The sequence below is a fragment of the Gordionus sp. m RMFG-2023 genome, chromosome 5, assembly GCF_954871325.1.
Source record: "Gordionus sp. m RMFG-2023 chromosome 5, tfGorSpeb1-WG-v2, whole genome shotgun sequence".
NCBI lineage: Eukaryota > Metazoa > Nematomorpha > Gordioida > Chordodea > Parachordodidae > Gordionus > Gordionus sp. m RMFG-2023.
This window is the reverse complement of record NC_088779.1, coordinates 26,163,840-26,177,823: the sequence shown is the minus strand read 5'-3', so window position 1 is coordinate 26,177,823 and position 13,984 is coordinate 26,163,840. Positions and strand designations below refer to the sequence as shown.

The window sequence follows — 13,984 nt, the reverse complement described above, 5'->3', positions numbered from 1 at the left end:
TAATATTATTTTGTTTATATCATCTAAAGATAAAGATTTTAAAAAAATCTTTACTAACCATCATTGATTTCTTTAAACTCTAATAGATAATCCTCAAAATCATTGTTAAGATCATTTAATTTCATACCATATTCAGTAAATGACTTTACAAAATTGGATGCATTATGTGGCAGTAACAATTAGTTTATCAGAAATCCCATTCTCTATAGACTTCTTCCAATAACCTGGCAATTTATCAAATGAATGTGTGCCAGGCATTCTTCTACATGCCACGGCTCTTGATTACCTTTCAAGAGTTTCTCTTGTTATCTTTGAAAATGATTTATAAAAAAATTCAAATAAGATATTAATATTACTCAGTGAGCTGTTATTCCCATAAAACTACGGGTTTTTGTAGACCATAAATCTGCCGTGGTGCATATATATGATTGGGCCTTTAAAATACTTTTTAAAGTATCTACATGATTTTCAAAAATTTCCTTTATTCTTCTCTGCAAAGACCTCCTTGAAAAATTTTTAAATGATTTAATGTTACTAAGATTATCTAAAATATCATATCAATATTTATCTATATATAAATTATCTAACTTTCCATCATTGTAACAAATTCAGGCTGTTCAACTAGGCTCAAAGGGTGTAAACCCTTGACAATAAATGCACATATCAATTTATCAATTTTATTTTGGGTAATTATCGGTTTTATTTTATTAATTGCATTAAATGATTCTGATATACTAGGTTGAATCATTTTTTTATGGTATTAGAATTTGCAGGTTTTTTTCTGTGTTTTAAATATAGCTTATATTCGGAGCTAAATGGCATCTCTAAAAAAAATACTAGTTTTATTTTATTCATTATCTTTAATAAGTATTTATCATTACTTGTTTGTAATATTTATGTATTTTTTAAATTAGTTTTATTTTCTAATATGACTTATTAATTCTTGCATTTGTAATATCATATATATAAATAACATTTAAATCTCTTTTCAAATTTTTTTTATATATTTCTTCATAAATTATATATAAAAAATATGAAAATAATGTACATTATATAATTTAATTATTAAATTCATAACAATTTTCTTATGCATTTTAAATTGATTAAATTATGTAAATAAATATTGTAATGTAATTTTACTTATATCATAAATAAAAAAAGTAACTAAAGTTAAATTCTACCTTGTTATAATTATTTTATTAAGAGCCTTTTAAAATAATCTGTTATATATTAATTGTAGCTTAAATATTTCCTCTAATAAGAGAACTTGCTAAAATGATTATATATAAAAAATTTTAAAATAACAATTACCTATGAAGGATTTAGGTATACATATTAATATACAAAATAATTATAAAATAAAAATGTTTAATATGTTTAACAAAGTTTGTAGAGGAGTTTGTTGAACCTTTAATAACTTTTTTACTTGTGCAATTTTGACATTCAACTCGTACCTTGTCCATATTCACATGAATTACTTTATAAAATTTTCCAGCTAGAATTTTAGGATTTGTATTTGATTCAGGTGAACCTATCCATAATTTCATCTTCACTATGAATATTGGACATTATGCAAATTAAAAAGTATTGCATATAAAATAAATCCTTTACTTATTTAGTTTTGGTGTTGTTTTTTAATTAATCGTGACCTTTAAAATTTCCAACTAATTTTGGTTATCAATATATTTAAAATATAGCGGAAAATTAGACAAACTACAAGGTCAGAGTAGTACATTTTATGGGGAATTAGTGCCCATACTATATATAGTTAAAAGGGAATTAGGTAAAGAACATTCAAGTTTGCAATATTGTCTACCTCTATTAAAAGCTGTCCAAAATGCTATGGGTAAAAGATTTGTTTTTTCTTATGATGATGAATATAATGAGGCCTTTTTGGCATCATTATCACATCCATATTTTAAGAACCTATGGATTCAATCTGATGATAAAAAATATATTTTCAAAATATATTACTAAATGAAGCCTTAAATTTAGCATCTATAGTATACTATCAAGCTCATGCCTATCATCAATAGATTTAATATCTAATAAAGAAAATGATTATTTTTCTTTTGGTGTAACAAATGTTGTTGAATTCAACAATACAAACAACATTGAGCTCGAGGTTTTAAATTATATTAAAGATTACCGAAAAACACTAGAAATGCTTAATTTATATCCTTTAATTAGGGAATTTTTTTAAAAATATAATACTGCCATACCTTCATCAGCTCCTGTTGAGAGGTTATTTAGTTTTAGCACAATGTTAAATACGCCAAAAAGGCAAAGGCTCAATGATCAATTATTTGAAAAATTAATTATTTGAAAAAATAATCATTTGATTTAATTTTTTTTACTTACTCGCAAATTTTCAACTCCCATAAAATATACTACTCTCCCTTTCCTGACTAATGGGCAAAAACTAATATTAAAATCCCTGGTTATTATAATTAATTCATCAATAAATATTTTATTAATTATTGCAAATATTCATTCTTATTATATGTGTATGCTATGTTTTTCACAAATAAATAATAAAAACTGCATTTTATAAACTATTTTAATTTAATTGGTAATGATAATTTAAAAGTATCTCTATCTAAGATTCATTTTTTTTATAAAGAATCTGTATCTATATTTAAATTATTTTTCCGGAGGATATGCCTTTGTTTGCCTATGAATAAATTTCTTGCAAAACTCTTTTTTTTATTTTTCACAACACCTCTCAACATTATAACGATGTCTCTCCGTCTTACTAACAATTCGAATGGCGAAACAAGTGCAGATTTTTCTAAAAAGAAACCCATCACGAAAATTAACTTTCACAAAAACATTTATTTCCTATAGCCCTTTTAACTTAGAGGTCTGCAGTGGGCGAGTTTTTAGCCCTCAGGTCCACACCTTCTCATTCTACAAGCGGGGCAGGAAAACGTCTTCTCATTCTTCGAGCCGGTATGGGCGGGCTTTATAAAATATTCTAAACCTTGGCAAATGGTGGGCGGTAAATTTTATATCTATTTTAGGCGAAACGAACAGAAGAGACTTTTTTTTATGTTTTTTTGGCTAATTGTCGATACTAAATATCCTGCTATTTAGTAATAAGTCGGCATGGGACACGATCCAAGTACTTTATTTTACTTATTTTTAATATTTATATTATATAAAAAAAAAATTTTTTTTATTCTTTTTAAACACAAATAAATAATATCGTGAACTTTAAACTAAAATTTTTAGAATCTATGACAGTATAAATTCTTTACAAGATTGGCAGGTTCATTTTCCCGTCTATCCAGTTTATAAATATTGATAGCCATAAACCAGAAACTTTCCGAGATACCATTTGCACTGTCCGACCAGGATTTTTTTTTAAAAATATATTATATTTAATTTTTATATTTAATTGCGATTTAATATATTTGGTTTTAAAATATACAATCCGGCCCTAAAAAAAATTAAAATACGGGGCCTGCAGGTCCCTGCCAGAAATAAATCTATGGACTATTTAAAAAACATGTAACATTTACCGTTTTGATCAATAAAATACGAAAAAAAAGCAAACAAACAACAATGATAACTCATAACTGTGACTGTGACAATTATTTTTTTAAAAGCTTGGTCAATATTTTTAAGAGTCCAGCAGGAAGCACATAATTTTTAAATTTGAACATACTTCAAAAAATAAATATATTCTTAAGTTATACTTCTAATTTTTTTACACTAAAAAATTTGAATATCAAATTCCATCAATGACTGAATGATGGATCAGCTGCTATTCCAATATCTGAAAACTAATCATTACGATTCGCTCATTGAACCTAAATACTTAGAATCCTCGATCGCTTTCGCTAAACACCTAATTTATTTAGCACTTAAACACGTCCCCAATACCTTGCTATTCCTGGCCCTTGTCAAAGATCCTTCCATTTTCCGGTTTTGTGCTATTCCACAGGTTAAATCTACGTTAATTTTTTTTAGATTCATTCAACTTTATTATAATTTGGTGGCATTGATTTGATACCCATCCCTTTAAATACTGAGATATAGCAATTTGAAATTTGTGTTAGCATTTTTCCCGCCGAACACTTTACCTTTATTTTATTTTATATAATATCTCAAATGTTAATCTTTTCTTATATATTATTTAAATTTTAAAAAAATAATGTAAGATAACAATTCGGAAAAATACCTTACTGTGTGAGACTTTTAATTTTTAGGCTCAAAACTTTTTTGATTGACAAATTTCTCATATGTCAATCAAAACTTTAATATAAGTAGATTACTATTAAAACTCATTGTTTACTCCTGGAAATTCTGGGCAGGGATCCAAACCGAAACGAATATCGATTCGGGTTCGGATACAAATAACGGTCCAGGTTCGATTCGCCAAAAATAAAAATATCGGTTCGGTTCACACCTCTAAAAACCGGTTTGAACATTTTTGTATTCAAACCTACATTATAATTATGTTTAAGGAAAATTTTTTTTTAATTTCATAATTAAAATAAAAACCTTCATTTTTATTAATTGCACATTATAAAATAATATTATTTATAAATATAACAAATAAATATATCATAATTTTAATATGAACAATCAAATTTTTTTTATTAAGCTGCACAATTAATAAATTTTCAAAATTCGTCCCATTCAAATTACATCTATAAGGAGATAATATAAATTTATCTGTTGAAAAACATTCTCCCACACTAACTTGGGTAGTTGGCATTGCCATTATGATATCAGATTTGATGTGTCATTTATAAAACTATATGTAAAAATTTATATATTAGATTTAATTTTTTTCTAGGCATTAAAATTTATAAGCTTAAAATATTGTAAAATGCCAATATACTAAAGTTTATAAAAATTATGACTGACGTTTATCAATCAAATTTTTAAAACAATTTGAATATAATTAATATTTTTGCAATATACTACTAGTAAAAACTTACACATTATTTTATAAGTATAAAAATTATGACTGACGTTTATCAATCAAATTTTTAAAACAATTTGAATATAATTAATATTTTTGCAATATACTACTAGTAAAAACTTACACATTATTTTATAAGCATAAAATAATGAGACTCGAACCGGTTCAGAGGCATTTTAGCGGTTCGGGTCAGGTTCGTCTAGAAATTTTTTAAAAATACCGGTTTTTAGCGGTTTAACGGTTCGGTTCAGGTTCGGTTTGGATCCCTGATTCTTGGATCAAGAATATGATTGTTATATATGTTGCGGGTTAATTTTGTATACATATTTGATCCCAAAAATCATCAATATAAGTTTGAGTCTTGTCAATATAGGCCTTCATATAGAAATTTATAGATTCACGAGACTATCCGTACTATTTCCCTCCTCCTAATTTACGATTCCATCTTTTTGAACATATATTTCTCTTTCTTTCCCTTACTGTTAATTATACGATTATTAATATTAACTATGTTTATAAACACTATATATGATTGAATAAAGGGCAGTGTTTTTAAACGGCTCGATAACAGATGTTCAAACCTTTTGCCACCTACGAACAAAATTCTTAAGACTTGCATAATATTTTTCCTAATAAAATATTGAGTTAACCGCTTTTATAAATCGGCTCAAAATGAGCCGTTTATCAGCACTAATAACAAGTTTTAAAATGTTGGGAAGAAAATAATAAATTTGATTTTCGTCACATTAGGTGATGGCCATAGCAACCTTAACATTATGTTACGATAACCCTGCCCTCTTCGAAAATCACGTCAAAATTCCTCGTTCAGAAACCGTTAAAATATTTAACAATTGCCAAGATCTAACCAACACCAAAACCATGTTACATTATTATGCCCTTAAAGTAGATTTATATAATATTTTTTAACTTTTTTGGCTTGGCATTTTTGAAATATTTTCTATAAATTTTATATTTATTAACCTTTTTTATATATATTTTTTTATTATAGATTAAACACAAAATGAGCATATCAAAAACAACCAGTGACATTGAATCATCAATTGAGCATAAAAAGGAAATGTGTCATCTTATGGATAAAATATTATCTCTAACCCTTACTGAATACTATCAACCATCATTGGGTAAAGAATTTGATAAATCCACTATAATCGATCACATGTCAAGCATTTCAAGAACAAAAATTTATAGTCCCCCCATATTTTGGATTCCACGTTGTGATTTTAAGTACTCTTTATGGAGTGCAGTTATCATTCCGATCATTGTATACTATATTTGGAGAATCATAAGCACATTTTTTTAATTTTATACATTAAATTATTTAATTCTAATTCTCCAGCTTTTAAAAAGTTGTATTCAATTATTCTCATCCATATATATTTTTAATTATTTAAAATCTCATCAAATTATTTTTTAAGGATTTTAAAATTATGAATATCAGAATATATTTATAAAATTTCTGGTAATAAACAATCTACTTATTTTTTTATATTAAAAATGGATGAAAAAGAATAAAATACACTCACGACTGCCATAAATATTTGCTTACCAAATAATTTTCAAATTCTTGAAAAAAATTATTCGTTTTTTTCTAAATTTGTCAACATATTTTCATAGGTCCCCTAAACAAAGGTTCTTATATAATATAAAAATATATATAAAAATTATAAAATTTTTAAAAAAAGAAACATTATTTTAAGATCAAAAAAATTAAAAGACTTGGAATATAACTATTAAATGGAAGAAGAAGCTTACTATCTTAAAAGGTGAAAACTTAAAAAAAAAATTAAGCATTCATTAAACAATATAGCTCAATATTTTACTTTGAAAATTGTGAAATGATTTTTTTAAATTCGATGGGTATTCGTTAAAATTGAAGGAGATTGAGTTTGAAAGGGTTTAATTTATCATTTTGACTTGGATGTACTTAAGGGGCTCTAATTCTGATGATTTTGATGCCTATTTAGTGTGAGAGGATTGAAATTTAATTTTTATAAAGTATTTAAATGTAATTTTTAGTTAATTAAACAATTAATTATAAAATAATATAAATTCCCAATGTAAAATCAACCAGATTAAAAGTTAGCAAATTTATTTTATATCAAATTGGCATATTATCATGTTTTATATATTTATATGTATCACTATCTGTATAAGACTTTAAATAGTTATTCTGTTCTAGCTTGTTTACAATTGGTTTTGTTCTTAAATATGTCCAACATTTTAAATCTTTGTTTGAATCAGGAGATATAACCTAATGAAAATATCTATATATATTTTATTTAATAATCATTACATCTATTTGTAATCTTTCATAATCATGGGGGATATGCTCAAATTTATCTAAATAGCTCATCATCTGATCATCAACGAGATAAATTTCACCATCAATATACTGTTTAAATTAATAATCCATTTGAAAAGACAATATTACCTCTCCAATACCTTTTTGATTTAATAGGAATGGAATATTATAATTTGTTGCGATAATCAAAGGCCATTTATCACGAGTTTTGGAGTTGAAATGTAATTGTGCAATGCCATTATTAGTGTCAAAAAGGCGATAATTGTTTGGTTCATTACTTTTGAGTGTTCCATATACAAATATATAATGCATTTTTTATTGTTTTTTGATTATAATTTTTATTTGAATGTTTGTTTACTTAATATAATTAAAACGTGGATAAATAAATATTTGGAAGAAAAAAATATTTTTTATTCCGTGAGTTTTGCTAAAATAAAGATTGACTAAGAAAACGTTTGATAGAAAATGTGACAGGTATCAAATAACATAAATATTACTATTATATTACTCTTTTTTAATAAAACTTTATCTGGCTTAACCTATTTGTTAGCTAGATACAGCATCCCTCTTAAAAAAATGAAGAATAAGATGGCAATTTCTTTTAGATCGGAACTAGAAAGTTTTAGTTAAATCAATTCTAATTTTCTTCCTTAAAAATATAGGTAGAAATATGGAAAAAAAATTATATCATAATAAGGAATTTAAGAATTTATTAAAGTATGGTTCTTTCTTTCTTTATTAAATTAGAAAAAGAATTATCGTTATCAAAAACAAATATACTTTTATTTTCAAGTTAAACTTAGCATACATTATTATTTAATATCTAAATCAATCCTACCATATAAGTTATATTTATTTTTGTAATCTCTGTTTTTACACACCGCAATTAAATGTTATATTCATTTTTAAAATGTAATATAATTTTTATAATTATATTTTTACACCCAGAAATTATTACAAATATAATATTTACTTGTAATAGCTATTTATGCTTGTAAATTTTGCATTATTAGTATATTAAAGAAGTTTTATATTTATTTATCTAAATACTTTAAACCTGCTAGTGTTGTCAAAAAACTCGATTTAGTTGATTTTTTAAAATGCGACTCAATATTTTAGCCAATCTTCTTTGGTTAGGGCCATTTTATCAGATGATGCGGCCTCATAGCCCCTCTTTCATATCCAAGATTTTATAGATAAGTTTACATTTTAAAATAAGATTTTTTGTTGTAGGAAAAATTATATTATCCAATTATTGATCCTTTCCTTACAAATCTACATAAGACTTCGTTGAGCACCTTAGAAGGAAAAGTAAAGAAATTCTCCCAAGCTGACGGGGAATTTAAATTCAAAGAATCGATTATCATAGATAATTTGTTAATTATCTAATTTCTCAAATTTTTGGAATATTTATAAGTAGAGAAAGTTTTTTGTTAACTAATAAGTTATTCTAATCGAAGGAATTCTAGAATTTGATATAGGAGATTTGAATGGACATTGGTGTTCGAATATTGTCTTTCATAAGAATCTTTTTAGGAAGTTTTCCTTAGGATGTGGGCTAGAAACTCTTAGAGAATCATTATGGGCATGAAATACTCCTTTTATATCAAAGGATATTTTTATAACATAAGGAACGGTTCTTTAAATAAAATTAACCCAAATAAAAAAATATACCTGAGATTGAAGGGGCCTATATTCATTTTATTTTCAGATTATAAGTTCTAATTGTTAGAATTATATTTTTATTTTTGATTATGTTACATTAACCATTAGTTGTATTTAATAATATTTTAGAGACTAAGAATGAATATATTATATATTTCTTGTAAAAAAATTCAAAATAGAAGGATGCTGACATAAAATTTAGATGGTTTAATCAACATAACTAATAAAGTGCCACATACATAAGCTATAATAGACAGACTATTAAAAATGAAAAATATAAAATACATAACAAAGATTAGATATAATTAAAATGACCAAAACTATAAAAAAAAAATTTAAATTAAGAATTTGTAATGTGATCAACTTTACTACCTTTTCTGGAATAGGAATTGAATGTAACTCACTATTTTATCAAATCTTGTGTTGCTAAACTGACAAATGTCACAACATTTTACAAAATGAAATACATTCATTTTCATGTCTGGCGACCAGAAGCTAAAAATATAATACATTATATAATAAATACAATATTATGCAAAAATATTTTACTTACCAACAAATTTGTGTGAGTCTTGCTTGGTGATACCAAAATTGTCAGCTAAAGATTTTGCCTCAATAGTATGTATCCACTCCATTATAACTTTTTTAAGGAGTTAAGCCTTCGTTACAAAATAAATCAACTATTGAAATGTATAATAAAAATATATATATTAAATGGAATCTTTTTTATAAAAAAATTATAAATAAATAATTTGCTTTAAATGAACTCTTATGTCAGTCATAAATGTCAATATCACTAAGTTGAATCTTAACATGTCAGTCATAAATGCAATATCACTAATTTAGAATTTATTTAAAACAAGGTTCATAAAAAAGGTTATGTTATGTTCATCATTTTTTTTTATTTATTTATTTTTTTTTCTTCTCGGAATTATCAATATTATTTTTGATTATCGATTTTTGAAATTTATCAATATTTTTCATGGAATTTATTTTTTCTCGGAATTATAAATATTTTTTTGATTATAGATTTTTTAGAAATTGATTATTATGAAAAGAAAAAAAGAATTTGGAAAAAAAATATAATAAAAAATATAAGACATAATAGAAATCGGAAAATATTATAATGGCGACTATGTATACGGAAGAACCCGCACGGAAATATATATAAAAAAAAAGAGAAAATTTAAATTTGATATAAAATTGTCTAAAATGCCAGCAGCAATTCCTGTTAAAGAAAACAATGACTCATTTACGACTTTTCGAATAAAACTAGAAGCCTACTTTATACTAAATGATATATCGGACAACGAGAAAAAGAGAGCAGCATTGATATCGGCATTATCAACCTATGACTTAAATAAGGTTATTTTAAAATCCTCTCCGAAGTCAATTAATAAAATAAAATACGACGATATGCTAGATTCGCTAATAGACAACGATAAAAAAATTGCACCATTGGAAAGTTTTCAATTTTATAAACGTACCCAAAGGGACGGGGAAACCAATTTAGAATTTCTAAATTCACTAAAATCTTTGGCACTTAAATGCAACTTCAAAGAAAAATATGAAGAGAACTTAAAAATGCAAATAATTAATGGTTTAGAAAGCAAAGATATCACGACAAAGTTATTACTCGAAGAAGATATGGGTATAGAGGAAATTGAAAAACTCCTTCGAACCATGGACTTGATAGACGAAAAGGAAAAAACAAAAGATATATTTTATTGTCAAGCCGGAAAGGAACAAGAGGAAGACAAAATAGAAAATAAGGAAATAAACTATATACAAGACAATAAAAGGTATAATAGTAATAATAATAATAACATAGTTCAGGAACGCTACAGTGACAATTATCCCCACCAAACGAGATTCGATAACAGATTTACTAGATATAATAATTATGACAACTCGAGTTATGGAAGATATAATAACGTTAATCCGCGGTACAAATATGATAATGATAACAAATATAATAATAATGACAACAAATATAATAACAATGATAACTACCGATATAAAAATTGGTACGACAACAATAATTATTATCATAAAAATAAGTATCAATATTCTTACGATAAGACAAGGGGAAATTACAACACCAACAATAATAACTTTAAATACAACGACAATCAATATTACAGTCAGACAAAAAAAACTTGCTTCAAATGCGGTAGCGGTAAACATCTGATTAAATATTGCGATCAAAGAGACAAAGAGGAAGATATATCGTATATATACTCGATGGATATCAAATCTTGTAAAGAAAAATTCAAAATCAATTTAAATATAGAAGGTAAGAAAACAAACATGATCCTAGATACAGGAGCATCAGTATCAATCATTTCATTAAAGACATGGAATAAAATCAACTCCAATAAAACAATTCATGATTCGGACACAAAATTAAAGACGTACGAAGGTAACGAAATCGCCATCATAGGCAGCGTGGACGTAAAAGTTCAAATAAAAGAAACCATAAAATATCTACCCTTAATAATAGTGAAAGCTGATGGACCCTCATTGGTAGGTATAAACTGGATAAAGGAATTCAGAGAATTGGTATGGAAAGAATCAATATTAGCAGGAACAGAAAACACATACGATAATAATAACAAAATATATTATGTGGAACAAGAATTAAAAGCCTTAACGGAGAAGTACGTAACAATATTCGATAAAAAATTAGGGAAATTGAACAATATGGAAGTCCATTTGAGTATAAAAGACGACGCGATCCCAAAATTCTGCGCCCCCAGGAAAATCGCGTATGCCTTAGAAGAAAAGGTGGATGAGGAATTAACTAAATGGATTAAATGACATAATAGAACCCATAAAATTCTCAGAATGGGCCAGTCCTCTGGTCCCGATAGTGAAGCCCAATGGGAATATTAGGTTGTGCATAGATTACAAAATAACTATAAATCCATGGATGACACCGGACATATACTCTATCCCCAGAATACAAGAAATATTCAACAAATTAAGAAAGGAAACGTTTTCAACCATTGATTTTTCAAATGCTTACCATCAAATAGTACTAGATTCTGATTCGAGGAAGTATTTAGCTATTAACACCCACAAAGGTTTATTCCAATTTAAAAGAATGCCATTCGGAATAACCCCGGCGTCAGCAATATTTCAAAGGACCATGGACCTAATTTTCGGGAAAATGACGGGGGTAGCATACTACATTGACGATCTAATAATTACCGGTTCTTCGGATGAAGAGCATCTAAAAAATCTAGAGGAAATATTCCAACGAATGTCGGAGTTCGGTCTCAAAGCGAATTTCGAAAAGAGCAAATTCCTTAAAGAAAAAGTAAAATACCTAGGACATGTCATATCCAGCAAAGGTCTTATGCCCTCAGACGAAAAACTAGAAGCGATAAAATATGCTCCAATTCCTGAGTCAGTCAACGAATTGCAGTCACTATTAGGACTTATGAATTACTATCATCGATTTATAAAAAATTTTTCAACAATCGCGGCACCCCTTTATGACTTATTAAAGAAAGGCAACAATTTCCAATGGACGGAAGAATGCGGATTCAGTGTTGAAATCTTAAAGAGATGTTTGACTAATCCTCCAATAATCGTTCATTTTGATCCAGGTAAAGATATCCAACTCACTACGGATGCGTCTATGAAAGGCTTAGGAGCCGTATTGTCTCATATCGAGAAAGACGGATCCGAGAATCCCATAGGTTTTGCTTCACGGACACTATCTGCGGCAGAAAAAAACTACTCAACTATCGAAAGAGAGGCATTAGCTCTTGTATTTGGAGTAAAGAAATTTTATGAATATTTAGTGGGTCAAACTTTTACAATATGGACCGATCACAAACCTCTTATATATATATTTGGTAACAAAAGTTCGGCAAATATAACGTCACCACGATTGCTCAAATGGTCTCTAATATTAGGAGGGTACAATTGCGAAATAAAGTATAAAGCTGGCAAGGAAAACAAAGTGGCAGACGGACTTTCAAGATGCCCAATGGAAAACAAAACCAAAGACCATAATGAAGAAGTATATTTTATAAACGAACATCCAATATCGATAGACGAAATTCGGGAAAAACTTAAAAACGACGACATGTTAAAAAAGGTAAAGGAGAGTATAAAAACACAATTCAAGTCAAAAGATGACGGTGTACTAAGACAATACGAAATGTGCAAAAACAATTTATGGGAAAAGGACGGATGTTTATACAAAGAAAACAGAATAATAATTCCAACAGAATTGCGAAAAAAAATACTAAACGAATTACATAATGGTCATCAAGGAATCGTCAGAATGAAAAGTTTAGCCAGACAATATGTATGGTGGCCCGGAATCGACCATGAAATAGAAGAACTATGTCGTCAATGCGAATCATGTAACACATGGGCAAACAATCCTCCAAAAATGCAAGATCATCATTGGGAGAAACCGACAAGACCTTGGCAAAGAGTTCACATAGATTTCGCAGGACCGTTCAAAAACACAATGTGGCTCATATTGGTAGACACCTTTACCAAATGGGTGGAGGTAAAAGGAATGACCACCAACACATCTGAAAGAACTATGGGGGTACTAGGCGAAATATTTTCTAGATGGGGATATCCAGAATCCTTGGTATCGGACAACGGTCCACAGTTCACCAGCTATCGATTTAAAGAATATTGCTTGAAACACCGAATAAACCATGTGCTGACACCTCCATACCATCCGAGCTCCAACGGAGAAGCAGAACGCATGGTACGAACGGTTAAAACAGCTATGGAAAAAAATACAACCCCAAACAAGTACGAAGGATTAAACGAATTCTTATTAGCTTATAGGAACACGCAACATGCAGCGACGGGACAGACACCAGCAAAACTGATGTTGGGACGAAATGTTCGAAATCATCTGGAGATGATTAAAGAGACCACCCAAGAAAGCCGATCAAACGATACACAAACGGAACAGAGAGGTCAATTTAGGATAGGACAACCGGTGTGGGCCAAAATGTACAACGACAAGGTAAAATGGATAAAAGGAACAATAGTGGCTTGTGCTGGGAGGTGCATAT

At 27.7% G+C, this 13,984-nt stretch overlaps 1 protein-coding gene across 1 annotated transcript in view; it reads left to right on the top strand.

Annotated features, from left to right (window-relative positions):
• Positions 1–6,339, top strand: part of LOC135930304 (squalene synthase-like) — a 40,583-nt gene extending 34,244 nt beyond the window's left edge. Inside the window, exons 6-8 of the mRNA XM_065467085.1 lie at positions 3,767–3,949; positions 5,687–5,839; positions 5,946–6,339. Of these exons, the coding sequence (XP_065323157.1) occupies positions 3,767–3,949; positions 5,687–5,839; positions 5,946–6,257 (648 nt within the window). The 3' untranslated portion in view covers positions 6,258–6,339. The remainder of the gene's footprint in view (positions 1–3,766; positions 3,950–5,686; positions 5,840–5,945) is intronic.
• The last annotated feature ends 7,645 nt before the right edge of the window (positions 6,340–13,984 follow it).